The sequence below is a fragment of the Balaenoptera borealis genome (assembly GCF_965194805.1).
Source record: "Balaenoptera borealis genome assembly, chromosome: 3".
NCBI lineage: Eukaryota > Metazoa > Chordata > Mammalia > Artiodactyla > Balaenopteridae > Balaenoptera > Balaenoptera borealis.
In genome coordinates, this window is record NC_138866.1 from 143,899,791 (window position 1) to 143,923,532 (window position 23,742).

At 40.8% G+C, this 23,742-nt stretch overlaps 1 protein-coding gene across 1 annotated transcript in view; it reads left to right on the top strand.

Annotated features, from left to right (window-relative positions):
* Window positions 1-23,742, top strand: part of AGBL1 (AGBL carboxypeptidase 1) — an 803,597-nt gene that overhangs the window by 137,735 nt on the left and 642,120 nt on the right. Inside the window, 1 exon segment of the mRNA XM_082388897.1 lies at window positions 19,034-19,071. Within this exon segment, the coding sequence (XP_082245023.1) occupies window positions 19,034-19,071 (38 nt within the window).

Genomic DNA, 23,742 nt, shown 5'->3' on the forward strand with positions numbered 1-23,742 from the left:
GCTGGAGCCTCAGCTCCCAGCCCCCACCCGCCCCGGCGGGTGAGCAGACAAGCCTCTCATGCTGGTGAGTGGTGCTCGGCACCGATCCTCTGGGTGGGAATCTCTCTGCTCTGCCCTCCGCACCCCTGTGGCTGCGCTCTCCTCCGTGGCTCCGAAGCTTCCCCCCTCCGCCACCCGCAGTCTCCGCCCACAAAGGGGCTTCCTAGTGTGTGGAAACCTTTCCTCCTTCACAGGTCCCTCTCACTGGTGCAGGTCCCATCCCTATTCTTTTGTCTCTGTTATTTCTTTTTTCTTTTGCCCTACCCAGGTACGTGGGGAGTTTCTTGCCTCTTGGGAGGTCTGACGTCTTCTGCCAGTGTTCAGTGTGTGTTCTATAGGAGCAGTTCCACGTGTAGATGTATTTCTGATGTATCTGTCGGGAGGAAGGTGATCTTCACGTCTTAATCTTCCACCATCTTGCCCAGACCTCTCTCTTGTTTCTTAAGGTAGGATGGTATTGCTATAAACTTCTCTCTTAGAACTGCTTTTGCTGCATCCCATAGGCTTTGGGTCATCATGTTTTCATTGTCATTTGTTTCTAGGTATTTTTTGCTTTCCTCTTTGATTTCTTCAGTGATCTATTGGTTGTTTAGTAGCATATTGTTTAGCCTCCATGTGTTTGTATTTTTTGCCTTTTTTTTTTCCCGGTAATTGATATCTAGTCTCATAGCACTGTGGTCAGAAAAGATGCTTGATATCATTTCAATTTTCTTAAATTTACAGAGGCTTGATTTGACCCAAGATGTGGTCTATCCTGGAGAATGTTCTGTGTGCACTTGAGAAGAAATTGTTGTTTTTCAATGGAATGTCCTATAAATATCAATTAAGTCCATCTGGTCTAATGTGTCATTTAAAGTTTGTGTTTCCTTATTTATTTTCTGTTTGGATGATCTGTCCATAGGTATAAGTGGGGTGTTAAATTCCTCTACTATTATTGAAAAGCTTTTGTCTGAGTCCTTGGTCTTGATGATATTGCCCATGGATTTGGAAGTACTTCAAAACCAGCTCCCCTTTGCATAGTTTCTGCTTACGAAAAGTCAGGTGGTTGGGGTCTTCCCAGGCTTGACTGCAGTGCTGTGCTCCTGGTCCGCTGGCTCAGGCAGTAGCCACCCCTCTGTCACACTCCCTACTGAGCTTTACTAACCAAAGCAGTCTGAGGTCTGGGTTTCCATTTCTTTAGTAAAAACTTCCCACGATTGATGATGATTCCCACAAGATGTCTTTGACAGCATCTGGATAGAGTTGGGGGGAGGGGTACTTTTTCTTTTCTTTTTTTCCCAGGATAAGATGGACAAGTTCCATGCTGGGCACAGGATCTGGTTCAAACTTTGCACCATATGTCCACGGTTTTTCTTTTCTTTCACTGTGTAGGAGCCATCTCAGTTTCCATTTCTGTTTTCTCCTCTGTCTCTGAAAAAATAGTGATTAGTAAGATCCATTTGTCATCCATTTTCCTTGGTAATTGGCTGTGTGTGTGTGTGTGTGTGTGTGTGTGTGTGTGTGTGTGTGTGTGTGTGTGTGTCTGTTTTTACCCATCCTCCTATTCCCTCTCCAGCCAGGCAGGAGGCTGGGACGGTACCAGATGGCATTCTGGGCGCCTCTGATCTGCAGGCAATGTGTTCTATCCCTTTTAAAGGTCCTCCTGCTTTATCCGCCTGTTATTTAAATAACTCCTTTTCCCTCCACTTTCTGTTTCTGCTGCTACAACTCCACATCCCATGGCCAATTCTAGAGAGGATCTAGGGTTAAATTCTAGGGCTACCTACTTCTTTTTTTTCTGGAAACTGTCTTATTTATAGATGGTTTCATCTTGTATATAGAAAGTCTCAATGAATCCACTAAAAAACTATCAGAACTAATAAACAGGTTCTGCAATGTGACCATGGTAAAAGATCAATATTCAAAAATCAATTGTATTTCTGTAAACTAGCAATGAATGGGAAAGATCACTGAGCCCAGTGCTCCAGGTTCTGCTGGGTGGCTGGCGTAATTGCCAGATGTTGGGGTCAGACAGAGTTGAGGCGAAGTTCCAGCTCTGCTGCTTTCTAATGTTACTTCAGGTGGGTTAATTTACCTTGAATAGTCCCTTCATCTATAAAATGGGAATTGTTGTGGGAAATAAGTTAGCTAATGTTACTTCTCATAGCAAGTCGCCAAGAAATCCTGTTATCTCCAAATTCAAAACATATCCATGTTCTTCTTGAGAAGATCCCTCTAGTTGTACCCCGAAGAACAGTTTGAAGGGACCTAGAGTGAATATGGATGCATCAGTTTTGGGGCTATAGCAGTAGTTAGGTGACTGCTGACATTTAGGTGATTTCTATTCATTTAGATTTTCTTTATTTTTTTAAAAACAGAGTTTTCTAGCTTTCAGTGTAAAAGGCTTGCATTTCTTTTATTAAATTTATTACCAGGAATTTTATTCTTTTGCTGCCATTATAAGTGAGATTGCCATTTTAAATCTCATTTTTGAACTATTCATTGCTAGTTTACAGAAATACAATAGATTTTTGAATATTGATTGCAGGACTTATTAGTTCTGATAGTTCTTTACTGGATTCATTTACTTTCTATGTACAAGACCCAACCATCTATAAATAAGATAGTTTTACTCCCTCTTTTCCAATCTGCATGCCTTTCCTTCCTCCCTTCCTTCGTTCCTTCCTTCGTTCCTTCCTTCCTTTGTTCCCTCCTTCCTAAATGCCCTGGTTAAAACCTCCAGTACAATGTTGAACAGAGGTGGTGAAAATAGATATCCTTATTTTGTTCCTGTTCATAGAAGGAAAGCATTCAGTCATCTTTCTTCATTAAGTATCATGTTAACTATTGGTTTTAAGTAGATCCCTTTATCAGGTGGAGGAAGTTGTCTTCTATCCCTAGTGTGTTGAGTATTTTTATCATGAAAGTGTAATGGATTTTATCAAATGCTTTTTCTGTGTCTATTAAAATGATAATATGGTTTTTATCCTTTATTTTATTATTATGGTGGGTTATTACATTGGTTGATTTTCAGATGTTCAACCAACCCTGCATTCCTGGGAGAAATCCCACTTGACCATTGTCTATAACATTTTTTATTCATTGTTGTATTTGGTTTGCTCCACAAAGCTCTCTACTGCTTTCTACTCTGGTCTGTCTCTGGTTTCTACTCTTGCTTCCTTAGAGTCCTTTTCTCTTTTGAAAAATAGAGCAGTCAGAGAAATCTTCTTAAAACATGTTAGATCATTGCTCAAAATCCTGTAGTGAATCCCTCACTTGGAGTGAAGGGAAAGCCTTTAGAGTGCTTACCAGGCCCTACATGAATAGTTCCCTGTTACTCCTCACCCCAGCTCCTACTCCTCTCCTCTCATCTGTTTTGGCTCCAGCAGCCCTGGCCAACTTGCTCTTCCTTGAACAGGTCAGGCCTATTGTCATTTTAGAGAGTCTGAACATGCTTCCTTCTGATATTCATATAGCAACTTTCTTCCCTCCTTCATGCCTTTGCTCAGAGTTTCCCTTCTCCATGAAGCCTACTCTAGCCAAACTTGCAACCCACCCCTGTGCATCTTATCTCTTTACCTTGTTCATACTTTTCTTTTTTTTCCCTCATAGCACTGACCACATTTTAGAATGCTAATTTAATGTATTCCTAAAAAATACTGATTACCTATTAACTATTTCTTTCACCCTAACCCTTTTGAGTGCAAGAATCTTTGGTTTATCAGTTTATCACAGCACATAGTAAGTGCTCAGTAAATATTTGTTGAATGAATGGACAGTGTATATAAAGCTCCTAGATCAGGGACTGATATTTGGAAAAGGTTCAACAAATATTCGATGGTGTTCTGTATTCAAATACTATTAAATGGTAGGGGTAGAATAAGGCAAAGCAAAATGTTTTCTGTTTTCTGGAGTTTGCAGACTGGAAAAGGAGACAGACATTAATAAAATAATCATGAAATGAGTGAAGAATTACAAACTGAATTGAGCAATTAAAAAAGGTAGGTGGTGAAGGATGAACACACCAATTAGAGGACCTGGACCTAGGCTAGGGGTCACAGAAGTCTTTCCTAAGGAAGTGACACCTGAGTTAGGATGTGAAGGAGGAGGGGAAGGTCTAGAGCATTTTAGGCTGTGTCATTAGCAAGGACAAAGGACAAGTTATGGGAACATGTTCCAAAGCTTGGAAAAAAGCCAGAGGGGCAGAACCACAGAGAGTAAGAGGGTCGTATGAAGCTAGGCTGGAGCAGGTGACAGGAGCCAGACTTTGTAGGGTCTCCTAGACCATGTTTTAGGATTTGGATTTTTATCCAAGAGTGAAAGTGGGCATGGGAGTAGCAATGTGAGGGTTCCTTAATCAGATGTTCTTGGGAAGATCACTCTAGTTGCAGCTGAAAGAACAGTTTGAAGGAGTCCTAGAGTTGATATGAATAGATTCATTCTGGAGTTTCACAGTAGTTAGATGAGAGATATTTGGGTGATTTTAATTTATTCCATTAACTTATACTCGACTAGATTTTCTTTTTCTTTTTAATGTTTGAATTTTATTTATATTTTTATACAGCAGGCTCTTATTAGTCATCAATTTTATACACATCAGTGTATACATGTCAATCCCAATCTCCCAATTCATCCCACCACCACAGCCACCACCCTACCGCTTTCCCTGCTTAGTGTCCATACATTTGTTCTCTACATCTGTGTCTCAATTTCTGCCCTGCAAACCGGTCCATCTGTACCATTTTTCTGGGTTCCACATATATGCGTTAATATACGATATTTGTTTTTCTCTTTCTGACTTACTTCACTCTGTATGACAGTCTCTAGATCCATCCACATCTCAACAAATGAACCAATTTCGTTCCTTTTTATGGCTGAGCATTATTCCATTGTATATATGTACCACATCTTCTTTATCCATTCGTCTGTTGATGGGCATTTAGGTTGCTTCCATGACCTGGCTATTGTAAATAGTGCTGCAATGAACATTGGGGTGCATGGGTCTTTTTGAATTATGGTTTTCTCTGGGTATATGCCCAGTAGTGGGATTGCTGGATCATGTGGTAATTCTATTTTTAGTTTTTTAAGGAAGCTCCATACTGTTCTCCATAGTGGCTGTATCAATTTACATTCCCACCAACAGTGCAAGAGGATTCCCTTTTCTCCACACCCTCTCCAGCATTTGTTGTCTGTAGATTTTCTGATGATGCCCATTCTAACTGGTGTGAGGTAATACCTCATTGTAGTTTTGATTTGCATTTCTCTAATAATGAGTGATGTTGAGCAGCTTTTCATGTGCTTCTTGGCCATCTGTATGTCTTCTTTGGAGAAATGTCTATTTAGGTCTTCTGTCCATTTTTGGATTGGGTTATTTGTTTTTTTAATATTGAGCTGCATGAGCTGTTTATATATTTTGGAGACCAATCCTTTGTCCATTGATTCGTTTGCAAATATTTTCTCCCATTCTGAGGGTTGTCTTTTCATCTGGTTTATGATTTCCTTTGCTGTGCAAAAGCTTTGAAGTTTCATTAGGTCCCATTTGTTTATTTTTGTTTTTATTTCCATTACTCTAGGGGGTGGATCAAAAAAGATCTTGCTGTGATTTATGTCAAAGAGTGTTCTTCCTATGTTTTCCTCTAAGAGTTTTGTAGTGTCCGGTCTTACATTTAGGTCTCTAATCCATTTTGAGTTTATTTTTGTGTATGGTGTTAAGGAGTGTTCTAATTTCATTCTTTTACATGTAGCTGTCCAGTTTTCCCAGCACCACTTATTGAAGAGACTGTCTTTTCTCCATTGTATATCCTTTCCTCCTTTGTCATACATTAGTTGACCATATGTGTGTGGGTTTATCTCTGGGCTTTCTATCTTGTTCCATTGATCTATGTTTCTGTTTTTGTGCCAGTACCATATTGTCTTGATACCTGTAGCTTTGTAGTATAGTCTGAAGTCAGGGAGGCTGATTCCTCCAGCTGCATTTTTTTCCCTCAAGACTGCTTTGGCTAGTCAGGGTGTTTTGTGTCTCCATACAAATTTTAAGATTTTTTGTTCTAGTTCTCTAAAAAATGCCATTGGTAATTTGATAGGGGTTGCATTGAATCTGTAGAATGCTTTGGGTAGTATAGTCATTTTCACAATATTGACTCTTCCAATCCAAGAACATGGTATATCCCTCCATCAGTTTGTATCATCTTTAATTTCTTTCATCAGTGTCTTATAGTTTTCTGTACAAAGGTCTTTTGTCTGCTAGGTAGGTTTATTCCTAGGTATTTTATTCTTTGTGTTGCAGTGGTAAATGGGAGTGTTTCCTTAATTTCACTTTCAGATTTTTCATCATTAGTGTATAGGATTGCAAGAGATTTCTGTGAATTAACTTTGTATCCTGCAACTTTACCAAATTCATTGATTAGCTCTAGTAGTTTTCTGGTGACATCCTTAGGATTCTCTATGTATAGTATCATGTCATCTACAAACAGTGACAGTTTTACTTCTTCTTTTCCAATTTGTATTCCTTTTATTTCTTTTTCTTCCCTGATTGCCATGGCTAGGACTTCCGAAACTATGTTGAATAATAGTGGTGAGAGTGGACATCCTTGTCTCATTCCTGATCTTAGAGGAAATGCTTTCAGTTTTTCACCATTGAGAATGATGTTTGCTGTGGGTTTGTCATATATGGCCTTTATTATGTTGAGGTAGGTTCCCTCTATGCCCACTTTCTGGAGAGTTTTTATCATAAATGGGTGTTGAATTTTGTCAAAAGCTTTTTCTGCATCTATTGAGATGATCATATGATTTTTATTCTTCAATTTGTTAATATGGTGTACCCATTGATTGATTTGTGTACACTGAAGAATCCTTCCATCACTGGGATAAATCCCACTTGATCACGGTATATGATCCTTTTTATGTGTTGTTGGATTCTGTTTGCTAGTATTTTGTTGAGGATTTTTGCATGTATATTCATCAGTGATATTGGTCCGTAATTTTCTTTTTTTGTAGTATCTTTGTCTGGTTTTCGTATCAGGGTGATGGTGGCCTCATAGAATGAGTTTGGGAGTGTTCCTTCCTCTGCAATTTTTTGGAAGAGTTTGTGAAGGATGGGTGTTAGCTCTTCTCTAAATGTTTGATAGAATTCACCTGTGAAGCCATCTGGTCCTGGACTTTTCTATGTTGGAGTATTTTTAATCACAGTTTCAATTTCATTACTTGTGATTGGTCTGTTCATATTTTCTATTTCTTCCTGGTTCAGTCTTGGAAGGTTTTACCTCTCTAAGAATTTGTTCATTTCTTCCAGGTTGTCCATTTTATTGGCATAGAGTTGCTTGTAGTAGTCTCTTAGCATGCTTTTTATTTTTGCAGTGTCTGTTGTAACTTCTCCTTTTTTATTTCTAATTTTATTGATTTGAGTCCTCTCCCTGTTTTTCTTGATGAGTCTGGCTAATGGTTTATCAATTTTGTTTATCTTCTGAAACTACCAGCTTTTAGTTTTATTGATCTTTGCTATTGTTTGCTTTGTTTCTATTTCATTTATTTCTGCTCTGATCTTTACAATTTATTTCCTTCTGCTAACCTTGGGTTTTGTTTGTTCTTCTTTCTCTAGTTCCTTTAGGTGTAAGGTTAGGTTGTTTATTTGAGATTTTTCTTGTGTCTTGAGGTAGGCTTGTATAGCTATAAACTTCCCTCTTAGAACTGCTTTTGCTGCATCCCATAGGTTTTTTTTTTTTTAAACATCTTTATTGACGTATAATTGCCTTACAATGGTGTGTTAGCTTCTGCTTTATAACAAAGTGAATCAGTTATACATATACAATATGTTCCCATTTCTCTTCCCTCTTGCATCTCCTTCCCTCCCACCCTCCCCATCCCACCCCTCTAGGTGGTCACAAAGCACTGAGCTGATCTCCCTGTGCTATGCGGCTGCTTCCCACTAGCTATCTATTTTACATTTGGTAGTGTATATATGTCCATGACACTCTCTTACCCTGTCACATCTCACCCCAACCCCTCCCCATATCCTCAAGTCCATTCTCTAGTAGGTCTGTGTCTTTATTCCCGTCTTGCCACTAGGTTCTTCATGGCCTTTTTTTTTTTTTTTCCTTAGATTCCGTATATATGTGTTAGCATACTGTATTTGTTTTTCTCTTTCTGACTTACTTCACTCTGTATGACAGACTCTAACTCCATCCACCTCATTACAAATACCTCCATTTCATTTCTTTTTATGGCTGAGTAATATTCCATTGTATATATGTGCCACATCTTCTTTATCCATTCATCTGTCGATGGACATTTAGGTTGCTTCCATGTCCTGGCTATTGTAAATAGAGCTGCAATGAACATTTTGGTACATGACACTTTTTGACCTATGGTTTTCTCAGGGTATATGCCCAGTAGTGGGATTGCTGGGTCGTATGGTAGTTCTATTTGTAGTTTTTTAAGGAACCTCCATACTGTTCTCCATAGTGGCTGTATCAATTTACATTCCCACCAACAGTGCAAGAGTGTTCCCTTTCCTCCACACCCTCTCCAGCATTTATTGTTTGTAGATTTTTTGATGATGGCCATTCTGACCGGTGTGAGATGATATCTCATTGTAGTTTTGATTTGCATTTCTCTAATGATTAATGATGTTGAGCATTCTTTCATGTGTCTGTAGGCCATCTGTATATCTTCTTTGGAGAAATGTCTATTTAGGTCTTCTGCCCATTTTTGGATTGGGTTGTTCGTTTTTTTGTTATTGAGCTGCATGAGCTGCTTGTAAATCTTGGAGATTAATCCTTTGTCAGTTGCTTCATTTGCAAATATTTTCTCCCATTCTGATGGCTGTCTTTTGGTCTTGTTTATGGTTTCCTTTGCTGTGCAAAAGCTTTTAAGTTTCATTAGGTCCCATTTGTTTATTTGTGTTCTTATTTCCATTTCTCTGGGAGCTGGGTCAAAAAGAATCTTGCTGTGATGTATGTCATACAGTGTTCTGCCTATGTTTTCCTCTAAGAGTTTGATAGTGTCTGCCCTTACACTTAGGTCTTTAATCCATTTTGAGTTTATTTTTGTGCATGGTGTAAGGGAGTGTTCTAATTTCATACTTTTACATGTACCTGTCCAATTTTCCCAGCACCACTTATTGAAGAGGCTGTCTTTTCTCCACTGTATATGCTTGCCTCCTTTATCAAAGATAAGGTGACCATATGTGCGTGGGTTTATCTCTGGGCTTTCTATCCTGTTCCATTGATCTATATTTCTGTTTTTGTGCCAGTACCAAACTGTCTTGATTACTGAAGCTTTGTAATATAGTCTGAAGTCAGGGAGCCTGATTCCCCCAGCTCCATTTTTCGTTCTCAAGATTGCTTTGGCTATTCGGGGTCTTTTGTGTTTCCATACAAATTGTGAAATTTTTTGTTCTAGTTCTGTGAAAAATGCCAGTGGTAGTTTGATAGGGATTGCATTGAATCTGTAGATTGCTTTGGGTAGTAGAGTCGTTTTCACAATGTTGATTCTTCCAATCCAGGAACATGGTATATCTCTCCATCTATTTGTATCATCTTTAATTTCTTTCATCAGTGTCTTATAATTTTCTGCATACAGGTCTTTTGGCTCCTTAGGTAGGTTTATTCCTAGATATTTTATTCTTTTTGTTGCAATGGTAAACGGGAGTGTTTTCTTAATTTCACTTTCAGATTTTTCGTCATTAGTGTATAGAAATGCAAGAGATTTCTGTGCATTAATTTTGTATCCTGCTACTTTACCAAATTCATTGATTAGCTCTAGGAGTTTTCTGGTAGCATCTTTAGGATTCTCTATGTATAGTATCAGGTCATCTGCAAATAGTGACAGCTTTACTTCTTCTTTTCCGATTTGGATTCCTTTTATTTCTTTGTCTTCTCTGATTGCTGTGGCTAACACTTCCAAAACTATGTTGAATAATAGTAGTGAGAGTGGGCAACCTTGTCTTGTTCCTGATCTTAGTGGAAATGGTTTCCGTTTTTCACCATTGAGGACAATGTTGGCTGTGGGTTTGTCATATATGGCCTTTATTATGTTGAGGAAAGTTCCCTCTATGCCTACTTTCTGGAGGGCTTTTATCATAAATGGGTGTTGAATTTTGTCGAAAGCTTTCTCTGCATCTATTGAGATGATCATATGGTTTTTCTCCTTCAATTTGTTAATATGGTGTATCACATTGATTGATTTGCGTATATTGAAGAATCCTTGCATTCCTGGGATAAACCCCACTTGATCATGGTGTATGATCCTTTTAATGTGCTGTTGGATTCTGTTTGCTAGTATTTTGTTGAGGATTTTTGCTTCTATGTTCATCAGTGATATTGGCCTGTAGTTTTCTTTCTTTGTGACATCTTTGTCTGGTTTTGGTATCAGGGTGATGGTGGCCTCGTAGAATGAGTTTGGGAGTGTTCCTCCCTCTGCAATATTTTGGAAGAGTTTGAGAAGGATAGGTGTTAGCTCTTCTCTAAATGTCTGATAGAATTCACCTGTGAAGCCATCTGGTCCTGGGCTTTTGTTTGTTGGAAGGTTTTTAATCACAGTTTCAATTTCAGTGCTTGTGATTGGTCTGTTCATATTTTCTATTTCTTCCTGGTTCAGTCTCGGCAGTTTGTGCATTTCTAAGAATCTGCCCATTTCTTCCAGGTTGTCCATTTTATTGGCATAGAGTTGCTTGTAGTAATCTCTCATGATCTTTTGTATTTCTGCAGTGTCAGTGGTTACTTCTCCTTTTTCATTTCTAATTCTATTGATTTGAGTCTTCTCCCTTTTTCTCTTGATGAGTCTGGCTAATGGTTTATCAATTTTGTTTATCTTCTCAAAGAACCAGCTTTTAGTTTCATTGATTTTTGCTATTGTTTCCTTCATTTCTTTTTCATTTATTTCTGACCTGATCTTTATAATTTCTTTCCTTCTGCTGGCTTTGGGGTTTTTTTGTTCTTCTTTCTCTAATTGCTTTAGGTGCAAGGTTAGGTTGTTTATTCGAGATGTTTCCTGTTTCTTGAGGTAGGCTTGTATTGCTATAAACTTCCCTCTTAGCACTGCTTTTGCTGCGTCCCATAGGTTTTGGGTCGTCGTATCTCCATTGTCATTTGTTTCTAGGTATTTTTTGATTTCCCCTTTGATTTCTTCAGTGATCACTTCGTTATTAAGTAGTGTATTGTGTAGCCTCCATGTGTTTGTATTTTTTACACATCTTTTCCTGTAATTGATATCTAGTCTCATAGCGTTGTGGTCGGAAAAGATACTTGATACTATTTCAATTTTCTTAAATTTACCAAGGCTTGATTTGTGACCCAAGATATGATCTATCCTGGAGAATGTTCCATGCGCACTTGAGAAAAATGTGTATTCTGTTGTTTTTGGGTGGAATGTCCTATAAATATCAATTAAGTCCATCTTGTTTAATGTATCATTTAAAGCTTGTGTTTCCTTATTTATTTTCATTTTGGATGATCTGTCCATTGGTGAAAGTGGGCTGTTATAGTCCCCTACTATGATTGTGTTGCTGTTGATTTCCCCTTTTATGGCTGTTAGTATTTGCCTTATGTATTGAGGTGCTCCTATGTTGGGTGCATAAATATTTACAATTGTTATACCTTCCTCTTGGATCGATCCCTTGATCATTATATAGTGTCCTTCTTTGTCTCTTGTAATAGTCTTTATTTTAAAGTCTATTTTGTCTGATATGAGAATTGCTACTCCAGCTTTCTTTTGATTTCCATTTGCATGGAATATCTTTTTCCATCCCCTCACTTTCAGTCTGTATGTGTCTCTAGGTCTGAAGTGGGTCTCTTGTAGACAGCATATATATGGGTCTTGTTTTTGTATCCATTCAGCCAGCCTGTGTCTTTTGGTGGGAGCATTTAATCCATTCACATTTAAGGTAATTATCGATATGTATGTTCCTAGTCCCATTTTCTTAAATGTTTTGGGTTTGTTATTGTAGGTGTTTTCCTTCTCTTGTGTTTCTTGCCTAGAGAAGTTCCTTTAGCATTTGTTGTAAAGCTGGTTTGGTGGTGCTGAACTCTCTCAGCTTTTGCTTGTCTGTAAAGGTTTTAATTTCTCCATCACATATGAGTGAGATCCTTGCTGGGTAGAGTAATCTTGGTTGTAGGTTCTTCTCCTTCATCACTTTAAGTATATCCTGCCACTCCCTTCTGCCTTGCAGAGTTTCTGCTGAAAGATCAGATGTTAACCTTATGGGGATTCCCTTGTGTGTTATTTGTTTTTTTTCCCTTGCTGCCTTTAATATGTTTTCCTTATATTTAATTTTTGACAGTTTGATTAATATGTGTCTTGGCGTGTTTCTCCTTGGGTTTATCCTGTATGGGACTCTCTGTGCTTCCAGGACTTGAATAACTATTTCCTTTCCCATATTAGGGAAGTTTTCAACTATAATCTCTTCAAATATTTTCTCAGGTCCTTTCTTTTTCTCTTCTTCTTCTGGGACCCCTATAATTCGAATGTTGGTGCGTTTAATGCTGTCCCAGAGGTCTCTGAGACTGTCCGCAGTTCTTTTCATTCTTTTTTCTTTATCTTGCTCTGCAGTAGTTATTTCCACCATTTTATCTTCCAGGTCACTTATCCTTTCTTCTGCCTCAGTTATTCTGCTATTGATCCCATCTAGAGTATTTTTAATTTCATTTATTGTGTTTTTCATCATTGCTTGGTTCCTCTTTAGTTCTTCTACGTCCTTGTTAAATGTTTCTTGCATTTTGTCTATTCTATTTCCAAGATTTGGGATCATCCTTACTATCATTATTCTGAATTCTTTTTCAGGTAGACTACCTATTTCCTCTTCATTTGTTAAGTCTAGTGTGTTTTGACCCTGCTCCTTCATCTGCTGTGTGCTTTTCTGTCGTCTCATTTTGCTTATCTTACTGTGTTTGGGGTCTCCTTATCACAGGTTGCAGGTTTGTAGTTCCCGTTGTTTTTGGTATCTGTCCCCAGTGGCTAAGGTTGGTTCAGTGGGTTGTGTAGGCTTCCTGGTGGAGGGAACTAGTGCCTGAGCTCTGGTGGATGAGGCTGGATCTTGTCTTTCTGGTGGGCACGTCCACGTCTGGTGGTGTATTTTGGGGTGTCTGTGGCCTTATTATGATTTTAGACAGCCTCTCTGCTAATGGATGGGGCTGTGTTCCTGTCTTGCTAGTTGTTTGGCATAGGGTGTTCAGCACTGTAGCTTGCTGGTCATTGAGTGATGCTGGGTCTTGTTGTTGAGATGGAGATCTCTGAGAGATTTTTGCCGTTTGGTATTACGTGGAGCTGGGAGGTCTCTTGTGGACCAGTGTCCTGAAGTTGGCTCTCCCACCTCCGAGGTACGGCCCTGATGCCTGGCTGAAGCACCAAGAGCCTTTCGTCCACACGGCTCAGAGTAAAGGGGAGAAAAAATAGAAAGAAAGAAAGAAAGAAAGAAAGAGGCTATAATATAGTGAAGTAAAATAAAGCTATTATAAAGCAAAGCTATACAGACAAAATCTCCCCCAGAAGCATATACATATACACTCACAAAAAAAAAGGAAAAGGGGAAAAATTAATATATCCTGCTCCCAAAGTCCACCTCCTGAATTTGGGATGATTTGTTGTCTATTCAGGTATTCAACAGATGCAGGCATATCAAGTTGTTTGTGGAGTTTTAATCCGCTGCTTCTGAGGCAGCTGGGAGAGATTTCCCTTTCTCTTCTTTGTTCACATAGCTCCCGGGGTTCAGCTTTGGATTTGGACACACCTCTGCGTGTAGGTCGCCTGAGGGCATCTGTTCCCCACCCAGACAGGACGGGGTTAAAGGAGCAGCTGCTTCGGGGGCTCTGGCTCACCCAGGCCACGGGGAGGGAGGGGTACAGAGGAGGCGGGGCGAGCCTGCGGCGTCAGAGGCCGGCGTGACGTTGCACCAACCTGAGGTGCGCAGTGCGTTCTCCCGGGGAAGTTGTCCCTGGATCACGGGACGCTGGCAGTGGCGGGCTGCACGGGCTCCCGGGAGGGAGGGGCGGTGTGGAGAGTGACCTGTGCTCGCACACAGGCTTTTTGGAGGCGGCAGCAGCAGCCCCAGCGTCTCACGCCCGTCTCTGGGGTCCGCACTGATAGCTGCGGCTCGCGCCAGTCTCTGGAGTTCGTTTAGGCGGCGCTCTGAATCCCCTCTCCTTGCGCGCCACGAAACAAAGAGGCAAGAAAAAGTCTCTTGCCTCTGCGGCAGCTGCAGAGTTTTTCCCGGACTCCCTCCCGGCTAGCTGTGGTGCACTAACCCCTTCAGGCTGTGTTCACGCCGCCAGCCCCAGTCCTCTCCCTGCGATCCGACCGAAGCCCGAGCCTCAGCTCCCAGCCCCGCCCGCCCCGGCGGCTGAACAGACAAGCCTCTCGGGCTGGTGAGTGCTGGTCAGCGCCGAGCGTCCGTACGGGAAGTGCGGGAATCTCTCTGCTTTGCCCTCCACACCCCTGTGGCTGCGCTCTCCACCGTGGCTCCGAAGCTTCCCCCCTCTGCCACCCGCAGTCTCTGCCCGCGAAGGGGCTTCCTAGTGCGTGGAAATCTTTCCTCCTTCACAGCTCCCTCCCACTGGTGCAGGTGCCGTCCCTATTCTTTTGTCTCTGTTATTTCTTTTTTCTTTTGCCCTACCCAAGTACGGGGGGAGTTTCTTGCCTTTTGGGAGTTCTGACGTTTTCTGCCAGCGTTCAGTGGGTGTTCTGTAGGAGCAGTTCCACTTGTAGATGTATTTCTACTGTATCTGTGGGAAGGAAGTTGATCTCCGCGTCTTACTCTTCCGCCATCTTCTCTCCTCCCTCCCATAGGTTTTGGATCGCTGTGTTTTCATTGTCATTTGTCTCTAGGTATTTTTTAATTTCCTCTTTGATTTCTTCAGTGATCTCTTGGTTATTTAGTAATGTATTGCTTAGCCTCCATGTCTGTGTTTTTACGTTTTTTCCCCTGTAAGTTATTTTTAATCTCATAGCGTTTTGGTCAGAAAAGATGCTTGATATGATTTAAATTTTTTAAAATTTACTGAGGCTTGATTTGTGACCCAAGATATGATCTATCCTGGAGAATTTTCCATGTGCACTTGAGAAGAAAGTGTAATCTGCTGTTTTTGAATGGAATGTCCTATAAATATCAGTTAAATCTATCTGGTCTATTGTGTCATTTAAAGTTTCTGTTTCCTTATTTATTTTCATTTTGGATGATCTGTCCATTGGTGTAAGTGAGGTGTTAAAGTCCCCCACTATTATTGTGTTACTTTCAATTTCCTCTTTTATAGCTGTTAGCAGTTGCCTTATGTATTGAGGTGTTCCTATGTTGGGTGCATATATATTTATAATTGTTATATCTTCTTCTTGGATTGATCCCTTGATCATTATGTAGTGTCCTTCCTTGTCTCTTGTAACATTCTTTATTGTAAAGTCTCTTTTACCTGATATGAGTATTGCTACTCCAGCTTTCTTTTGATTTCCATTTGCATGGAATATCTTTTTCCATCCCCTCACTTTCAGTCTGTATGTGTCCCTAGATCTGAAGTGGGTCTCTTCTAGACAGCATATATATAGGTCTTGGTTTTGTATCCATTCAACAAGCCTGTGTCTTTTGGTTGGAGCATTTAGTCCATTCACATTTCAGGTGATTATCGTTATGTATGTTCCTATGACCATTTTCTCAATTGTTTTGGGTTTGTTTTTGTAGGTCCTTTTCTTCTCTTGTGTTTCCCACTTAGAAAAGTTCCTTTAGCAGTTGTTGTAGAGCTGTTTTGGTGGTGCTGAATTCTCTTAGCTTTTGCTTGTCTGTAAAGCTTTTGATTTCTCCATTGAATCTGAATGAGATCCTTGCTGTGTTGAGCAATCTTGGTTGTAGGTTCTTCCCTTTCATCACTTTAAGTATATCATACCACTCCCTTCTGGCTTGTAGAGTTTCTGCTGAGAAATCAGCTGTTAATCTTATGAGTTCCCTTGTATGTTATTTGTCGTTTTTCCCTTGCTGCTTTCAATAATTTGTCTTTGTCTTTGTCTTTAATTTTGCCAGTTTGATTACTATGTGTCTCAGCGTGTTTCTCCTTGGGTTTATCCTGTATGGGACTCTCTGCACTTCCTGGACTTGGGTGGCTATTTCCTTTCCCATGTTAGGGATGTTTTCAACTATAATCTCTTCAAGTATTTTCTTGGGTCCTTTCTCTCTCTCTTCTCCTTCTGGGACCCCTATAATGCGAATGTTTTTGCATTGACAGCCAGAGGTCTCTTAGGCTGTCTTCATTTCTTTTCATTCTTTTTTCTTTATTCTGTTCTGCATCAGTGAATTCCACCATTCTGTCTTCCAGGTCACTTATCCTTTCTTCTGCCTCAGTTATTCTGCTATTGATTCCTTCTAGTGTATTTTTCATTTCATTTATTGTATTGTTCATCTCTGTTTGTTTGTTCTTTAATTCTTCCGGATCTTTGTTAAACATTTCTTGCATCTTCTCAACCTTTGCCTCCATTCTTTTTCCAAGGTCCTGGATCATCTTCACTATCATGATTCTGAATTCTTTTTCTAGAAGGTTGCCTATCTCCACTTCATTTAGTTGTTTTTCTGGGGTTTTATCTTGTTCCTTCATCTGATGCATAGCTCTCTGCCTTTTCATCTTGTCTATCTTTCTGTGAATGTGGTTTTTGTTCCACAGACTGAAGGATTGTAGTTCTTCTTGCTTCTCTTCCATCTTTTACTAATGTGACACTTACCATGTATTTTCTGCTATATCATGTCACTGTTTGGATTCATGTTTATTTATTGTGTTATCATACTATTAGCTACCTTCTGAGATCTGGGAGTCACCTTGTATCTTCCTCACAACATCAAAGAGTAACTGAGCCAGATTGACCCTGTCCTCTAAACCAGTTGTTCTCAAAGGTTAATGTGCGTGTGAATTATCTGCTAGAATAAATGTACTGATTCAGCAGGACAGAGATGGGGCTTGAGAGTCTGCATTTCTATTTAGCTCTCAGGAAATATGAAGCTGCAGGTGGGAGACCCATGCTTTGAGTAGCAGGACTCTAAACTTCCCTTTAACCCCTCTCTCTTCCTTCTTCCTCTACGTCACTCTTTTGGCTGGGGACCCTGTCACCTCAGATCTTCCTAACCTGCCTGCAGCCTGTTCCTCCCCACCACCAGTGTATCCCTCATAAAACTGTTATCTAACAGAGCCCTACCTCCATGGTGAACTCGCCCAAACAAATGTGCCATGCAAATCAGAAATGCAGAGTTGCCCTAAGACCTGGCCTGTGATCTAAGGACCTGGCTAGGTGTTTTGCTTGGGACATCCCCATTCTTTCTTTTCTTGCTTCTGTGGTTTCATTCTTCTCTGCTAACCTCCTCTGATGAACTCAATATGGCTACTCTGCTTTTCCCCAAAGTACTGATTTTCATTTTGTCCCAACCCAAGCCAGGCCCTCTGCACTGTGGCTCACAGATTTTCCACACTGGCTTGGGCTGCCAGCAACACCTTCAAAGTGCCCTTTCTTAAATCCACTGTTGCCCCACTGTTAGGGAACCGTTGGCCGAAACTGCCCACCTTAGCCAGGCATGATGGTAACCACTTGCATGAGTTGTCTAGCAGCAAGAGACAACTTTGTCTCCTTGGACATTCATTTCCAAGTGTTAGACAAGAAGGGGTCCCCTTCTCAGGCCTTGGAAGAGGTCCTCCTTCCTGCAACAGCACTATGTCATGTTACAAAAGAGGGTAGCTGAGGAAGCTGAAAGTTGATTAGAGGAAATCGTGGTTGGGAAGGAGAAATGATGTAGTCTATCGGTGAAAACTAGCCTTGTGTTCTTTACGACTGCGCTGCAGTTGTTTGGATCTCACAGAGCTGGGGGTCATCCCAGACATGGGTTTGCACCAGTGAGTTTCAGGCCACTGCTTTGCAGGATTCCCTTGTGGGTTATGGGAAGCAGTAAGGTTTCAAGTGCCTACTTTCTGTTTTAGTTTATTTTCATTCATTCCTTTGTTATTATTATTATTTTTTTACTGTCAGCTCTATTGCTCAATAGTAAATAATATATTGCAAAGAGAATTGTCCCTTATCAACTGGGCAGAGATCAGGGCAAAGAAAGTACCGAGAGAGATTCTGGAGAACAATGGATGTGGAGGAAGCAAAGATGGGAAGTGAGATTCCTGGGTTTGAGGCCCCAGTTCTGCTCACATGTCTATGTAATCTTGGAAGGGTGATCTAGCCTCTTTGGCCTGTTCCCCCAGTTCTCTGAAGGGTGCTGGGGACATATCACTGTTTAACAGGCCTTAAGGATAAGTTAGTAGGGCTGTGCATAATACTTCTATTCTTTAATTTAAAAAAGTACACATTCTCTCTCCCACAGTGTCCTCAGTGCCATGAAGTTTTCCTCTGCCCTGTAAGTGGGTCTTTGTGTGACCTTCCCAGGCTCAGGGAGTAGACTGAAGGGTCACTAAGACCTGAACCAAATACATTTTCATTCTGTATGCCTCCCCTCACTGCAAAGGCTGTCAAATTCCTTCATGGAAGAAAACAGTGAATTTGGAAGGAAAATGCAATGTAACCATTTTTTTCCCTAAGGAACCAGCTTCGCTCTCCAATGTGTGAATGTTTTCTAGTGTGTTCCCAGGGCCATGAGTGTTTCAAGAAGTTTGCAGTGCACTGCTGTACTCACTCAACCTCCAAGTCTCACCCCCTCTCAACCCATTCTCCAGAGTCCCCAGGGTTTCCAGGTATAAATCAAGGGACTGTAAGAGTTCTGGCTGGAAGGAGCACAGCGTGAGGAAGTTGGTGGAAGGTGGGAGGCAAGATGGGGAGGGGAAGAGACTTTCAGCAGAGGAAGGGACTCCTGAGACCCATTTGCAAGACAGACACTTCACTCAGCGTGATTTCTACATTTGTGCCCCTTTAATGGTCAGCAGTAGAATCAATGGAATGCCTGCTACCTGGTTAATAATGGGGCAGTTATGTGGCAGCAATGAGCCAGCCAGCTATGGGATCCATGGGCTGACAAAAAGACCATTGAGCATTGACTTTTCCACTTTTCTTTCTCTTTCCCCAGGGCAGCCACTGAAGTTCTGGCAGCATTGCTGAAATCCAGTAAGTGCCTCTTTTGAAACGTGGTTATTTCTTTCCCCTCTGAGTTCAGTGAAAGATGCTCTTCTGTCTCCATGGCTCATTTTCAACCTGGAAGGCAATAGAGCCATTCCTGGATCTTTGGGGTGAGATGGAGGATATTAAGGCTGTTCTAACTCGGGGCTGCAAAGAGAGAGTTAATCTCTCTCTCTGTGGAGGTGCCATTCATAATGCTGCCAAGACAATTGATTCTAACTGGAGTATGTTGTCTACTGCAGACCCGAGGAACTCTCCAGCTCCTTCTAATTGGACCAGCAGCTTTTAAGGACTGTTGGAATAAATTGCAGGTTCCAGTGGGATTGTCCTATGGAAGAAAAGTTTATGACAGTGGGTGGGAAGCATGATTCTTGCCTTTGATTCACAACTCAGCTAGTGACTATGTTCTTGGGCAGATGGGGTGTTGGAATCGCTTGGACAGTGTAGATGCTGATAACAAATTTATATTAAAATATTGGCTCTTTTCTCAGTTACTTGAGTGATTGCAAAAGAATAGCTCTGGGAGTCTGAATAATTTGAGAATTTTTTTTTTTTTTTGCCTTTAGCTCTGGTCTAATTACATTGGGAGTCAATTTCATATGTGCAATATAGTAGAAGGCACCATGCACTTGGGAGTGAAGAAGTTTCAGCTTAATGTTTTTATGTTTTTCTCCTCCTTACCTCTTCATCTATTTTAATTTGGCACCTTGGAAACCAGCTGCTTCAATTGTGATATTTGTTTCTCTTTAGGGAGCCCGAGGCATGTGGGTAATAGGTGAACTTTAATAAAACTTACAAATAAATAAATAAAAATCAAAACACCTTCTCCCCCCAACCATATATCTCTGTCAACTCTAAGTGCAGAGAAAGAGTCACATCACATAGTGCTTCCCTTTGTAGACTGAAAAAATAATTGAAGCTTGAATTCATTTGCTTTGTTGGAACTTGATACAGTACACAAGTCTATCCACAGCTGCCTGACCTGCAGGGAGAGTGAAGGTTGTTAGAGCAGGTTGGGGGAGTGAAGAGTGAGGGGTTAGGAAGCCCTCGAGATAAGAGGCGGGGAGAAAGTGTTACCTGAGGGTTATGGGGAGAGAACGGTTCATTCTCCATACTGAACTTGACTCAGGTTTGACATCTGGGTTTTCATTATTTACCTGCTCACTCTGTCTGCTCACCTGATTATAACACCAGGTATTTGAGGAAGCAAGGTGAGAAAGTTCTTGGATTGCAGGAAGTAAAGGTACTGAGAAAGGCTGGGTAAGCCAGCCAGCGAGTGCTGTGCCTTAGGAAAGTAGCTTTCTCCTGTATCCTCCCTACCCAGCTTTGGCAGTAGAGGCCTGATGTTTCATGGGGACAGAGCCCTGCTAGTGTTATCAAATGCAGGGGGTGGGGGTCCTGCTGCTTGCTGCTTACAAAATCAATTACATACTCACAAATGTTGGTAGAAAGGAAAGATGCCTTTAATCAGAATGCTGGCGATCTGGGGAGATGGTAGACTCAGCCTCCCCACAAAACCACCTCTGAAGATTCGTCCATGATACTTTATTTTTTTTTAATTTATTTATTTATTTTATTTATTTATTTTTGGCTGCGTTGGGTCTTCCTTGCTGCGTGCGTGCTTTCTCCAGTTGCGGTGAGCGGGGGCTACTCTTTGTTGCGGTGTGTGGGCTTCTCATTGCGGTGGCTTCTCTTGTTGCGGAGCACGGGCTCTAGGCGTGCGGGCTTCAGTAGTTGGGGCACAAGGACTCAGTAGTTGTGGCTTTTGGGCTCTAGAGCGCAGGCTCAGTAGTTGTGGCGCACGGGCTTCATTGCTCCGCGGCATGTGGGAACTTCCCAGACCAGGGCTTGAACCCTTGGCGCCTGCATTGGCAGGAGGATTCTTAACCACTGCGCCACCAGGGAAGCCCTCGTCCATGATACTTTTAAAGGGAAGGAGGGAAGTAATCTCAGTTAGTCATTGAGATAGGGGGTCAGAATCATCACCATCCCTCAAAGATTTGAAAGGTGTACTTGGGCCGGAGATGGTAGAGAATTGGGGTGCCTGATTTAAAAGTTAGTTAAATGATGCAAACGAACTTATTTACAAAAGAGATATAGAGTCACAGATGTAGAAGACAAACTTATGGTTACCAGCAGCGAAAGGGTTGGGGAGGGATAAATTGGGAGATTGGGATTGACATATACACACTACTATATATAAAATAGATAACTAATAAGGACCTACAGTATAGCACAGGGAACTCTACTCAATAATCTGTAATGACCTATATGGGAAAAGAATCTTAAAAAGTGTGGATATATGTGTATGTATAACTGATTCACTTTGCTGTACACCTGAAACTAACATAACATTGTAAATCAACTATATTCCAATAAAAATAACAAAAAAAAAGTTAGTTACAATCTAGCTTTGCTAAAGTGACGAGAAAGGGGCTTCCGGCTGAGAGCAGTTTCCTGCAAAGAGCTGTTTACACTAGCTGAGAAAGGCTGACTTATTTTTCTATCCATACACACACACCCCTGAAGCTCAGAGTTGAGTGTCCTGATACACCATGTGTAAAAATCTGAATGTAGTCACATGACAGTTATTAACTATTTCTGTGTGAAACATGATGCATGGGCCCAGGAGAAACCAATAGCCAGTGCAAATACTGTCTGATTCAGGCTTAGAGCATTAACTGGGTTTCCAACGCACTAGTTGTGCTTAGCAAATGGAGTGCACTGCACTAGGGGCTCAGTTTTAGAGTTTCTAACTTCTACTCTCCCTCCAGAGCTCAGCTCAGACCTCATTCCCTCTGAAAGCACTTTCCCTGGCTACCAAGACCAGGCTGGATGCCCTTCCTCTATGCTCCCATAGGCTCTCCCAACACAACATTGATTACGCTGCATTGAATTTGCTGTTGCCCATCTCTCCCAGCAGATTGCAAACTTTTGAGGGCAAGGGTCATCTTTGCTGATTGTTGTATTACTTGCATCAGCACAATAAAAAGCCTAAAATACATATTTGTGTACTAAATGTTTAAGTGAATGAATGATTTATAATATTTACATGTATAAAAAAGGCAATACCGCCCCCTACTACACTCTACTACTGAATCCAACGACCCATGCATAGAACCAATGATATTAGTTCTAATCTCTGTTTGACTATACAAATAGACTGTCAGGGAAATGATAGCCTGCCATCCTCCACATATAAAGCAAGTTTTATTGTCCCATTAGAAGGATGTATAAGGTTGTTTGCTAATTCTGCTGAGCTGTCCACATAGACTTTTGTCTGAGTCTCAGGTTCATCCTAACACGAGAGAGTTGGATGAGAACTTCTCTTATGTTCTTTCTACCACTAAATACTCAGCCTTCATGTCTATCAGGGTTCCTCAACCTTAACATCCTTGCATTTTGAACTGGATAATTCTTAGTTGTTGAGGCCTGTCCTGTGCATTTTGGAATGTTTAGCGGCATCCCTGGCCTTTTCTCACCAGGTGCCACTGCCAGTTATAATGACTAAAATTTGTCTCTAGACACTGCTAATTGTCCCCTGGGATGTCAAAATTGCCTCCTTCTGAGAATCACTGATGCATATTTGACCACACATTAGCTGAAGCTCATTCAGGGTCTCAAATGATCCCTCCCAAATACCTTTATTGGTATTTCATAGAAATGCTCTTCTTGCATAATTGATCTTAAATTCCCCAGCACTGGTGTCATTCCTGTGGGTTCACATGAAGTAAGAATACGATGGCAGAAAGTCTTTATGAACATGCAGAAGTTACTTGGGAGGGATCAGGTTCTAGAGATCTAGAGCATCTTAGAACAAGGACAGCAGAAATTTCCATTGCAAGTGCCAACTCCCATGTGTGGGTAGAAGGATTCTGAGATCATATTTGAGCTCAGCAGGCAAGAGGGCTGTTTTTTCTTTTTTAAATTTATTTTTTATTGAAGTATAGTTGATGTACAGTATTATATAAGTCACAGGTACACAATATAGTGATTCACAATTTTTAAAGGTTATATTCCATTTATAGTTATTATGAAATATTGGCTATATTCCCTGTGTTGTACAATACATCTTTGTAGATTATTTTATACCTAAAATTTGTACCTCTTAATCTCATACCCCTATACTGCCCCTCCCCACTTCCCTCTCCCTACTGGTAACCACTAGTTTGTTCTCTATATCTGTGAGTCTGCTTCTTTGTTGTTATATTCACTAGTTTGTTGTATTGTTTTTTTAGATTCCACATATAAGTGATAGCATACAGTATTTGTCTTTCTCTGTCTGACTTATTCATTTAGCATAATACCCCCCAAGTCCATACAAGTTGCTGCAAATGGCAAATTTTCATTCTTTTTTATGGCTGCATAGTATTCCATTGTATATGTATATACCACATCTTCTTTATCCATTCATCTGTTGATGGACACTTAGGTTGCTTCCATATCTTGGCAATCATAAATAATGCTGCTATGAACATTGGGATGCATGTATCTTTTTGAATTAGTGTTTTGTTTTCTTTTTGGATATACACCAGGAGTGGAATTGCTGAGTCATATGGTAGTTCTATTTTTAGCTTTTTGAGGAACCTCCATACTGTTTTCCACAGTGGCTGCACCAGTTCCCACAAACAATGTAGGAACGTTCAAGAGTGCTGTGTT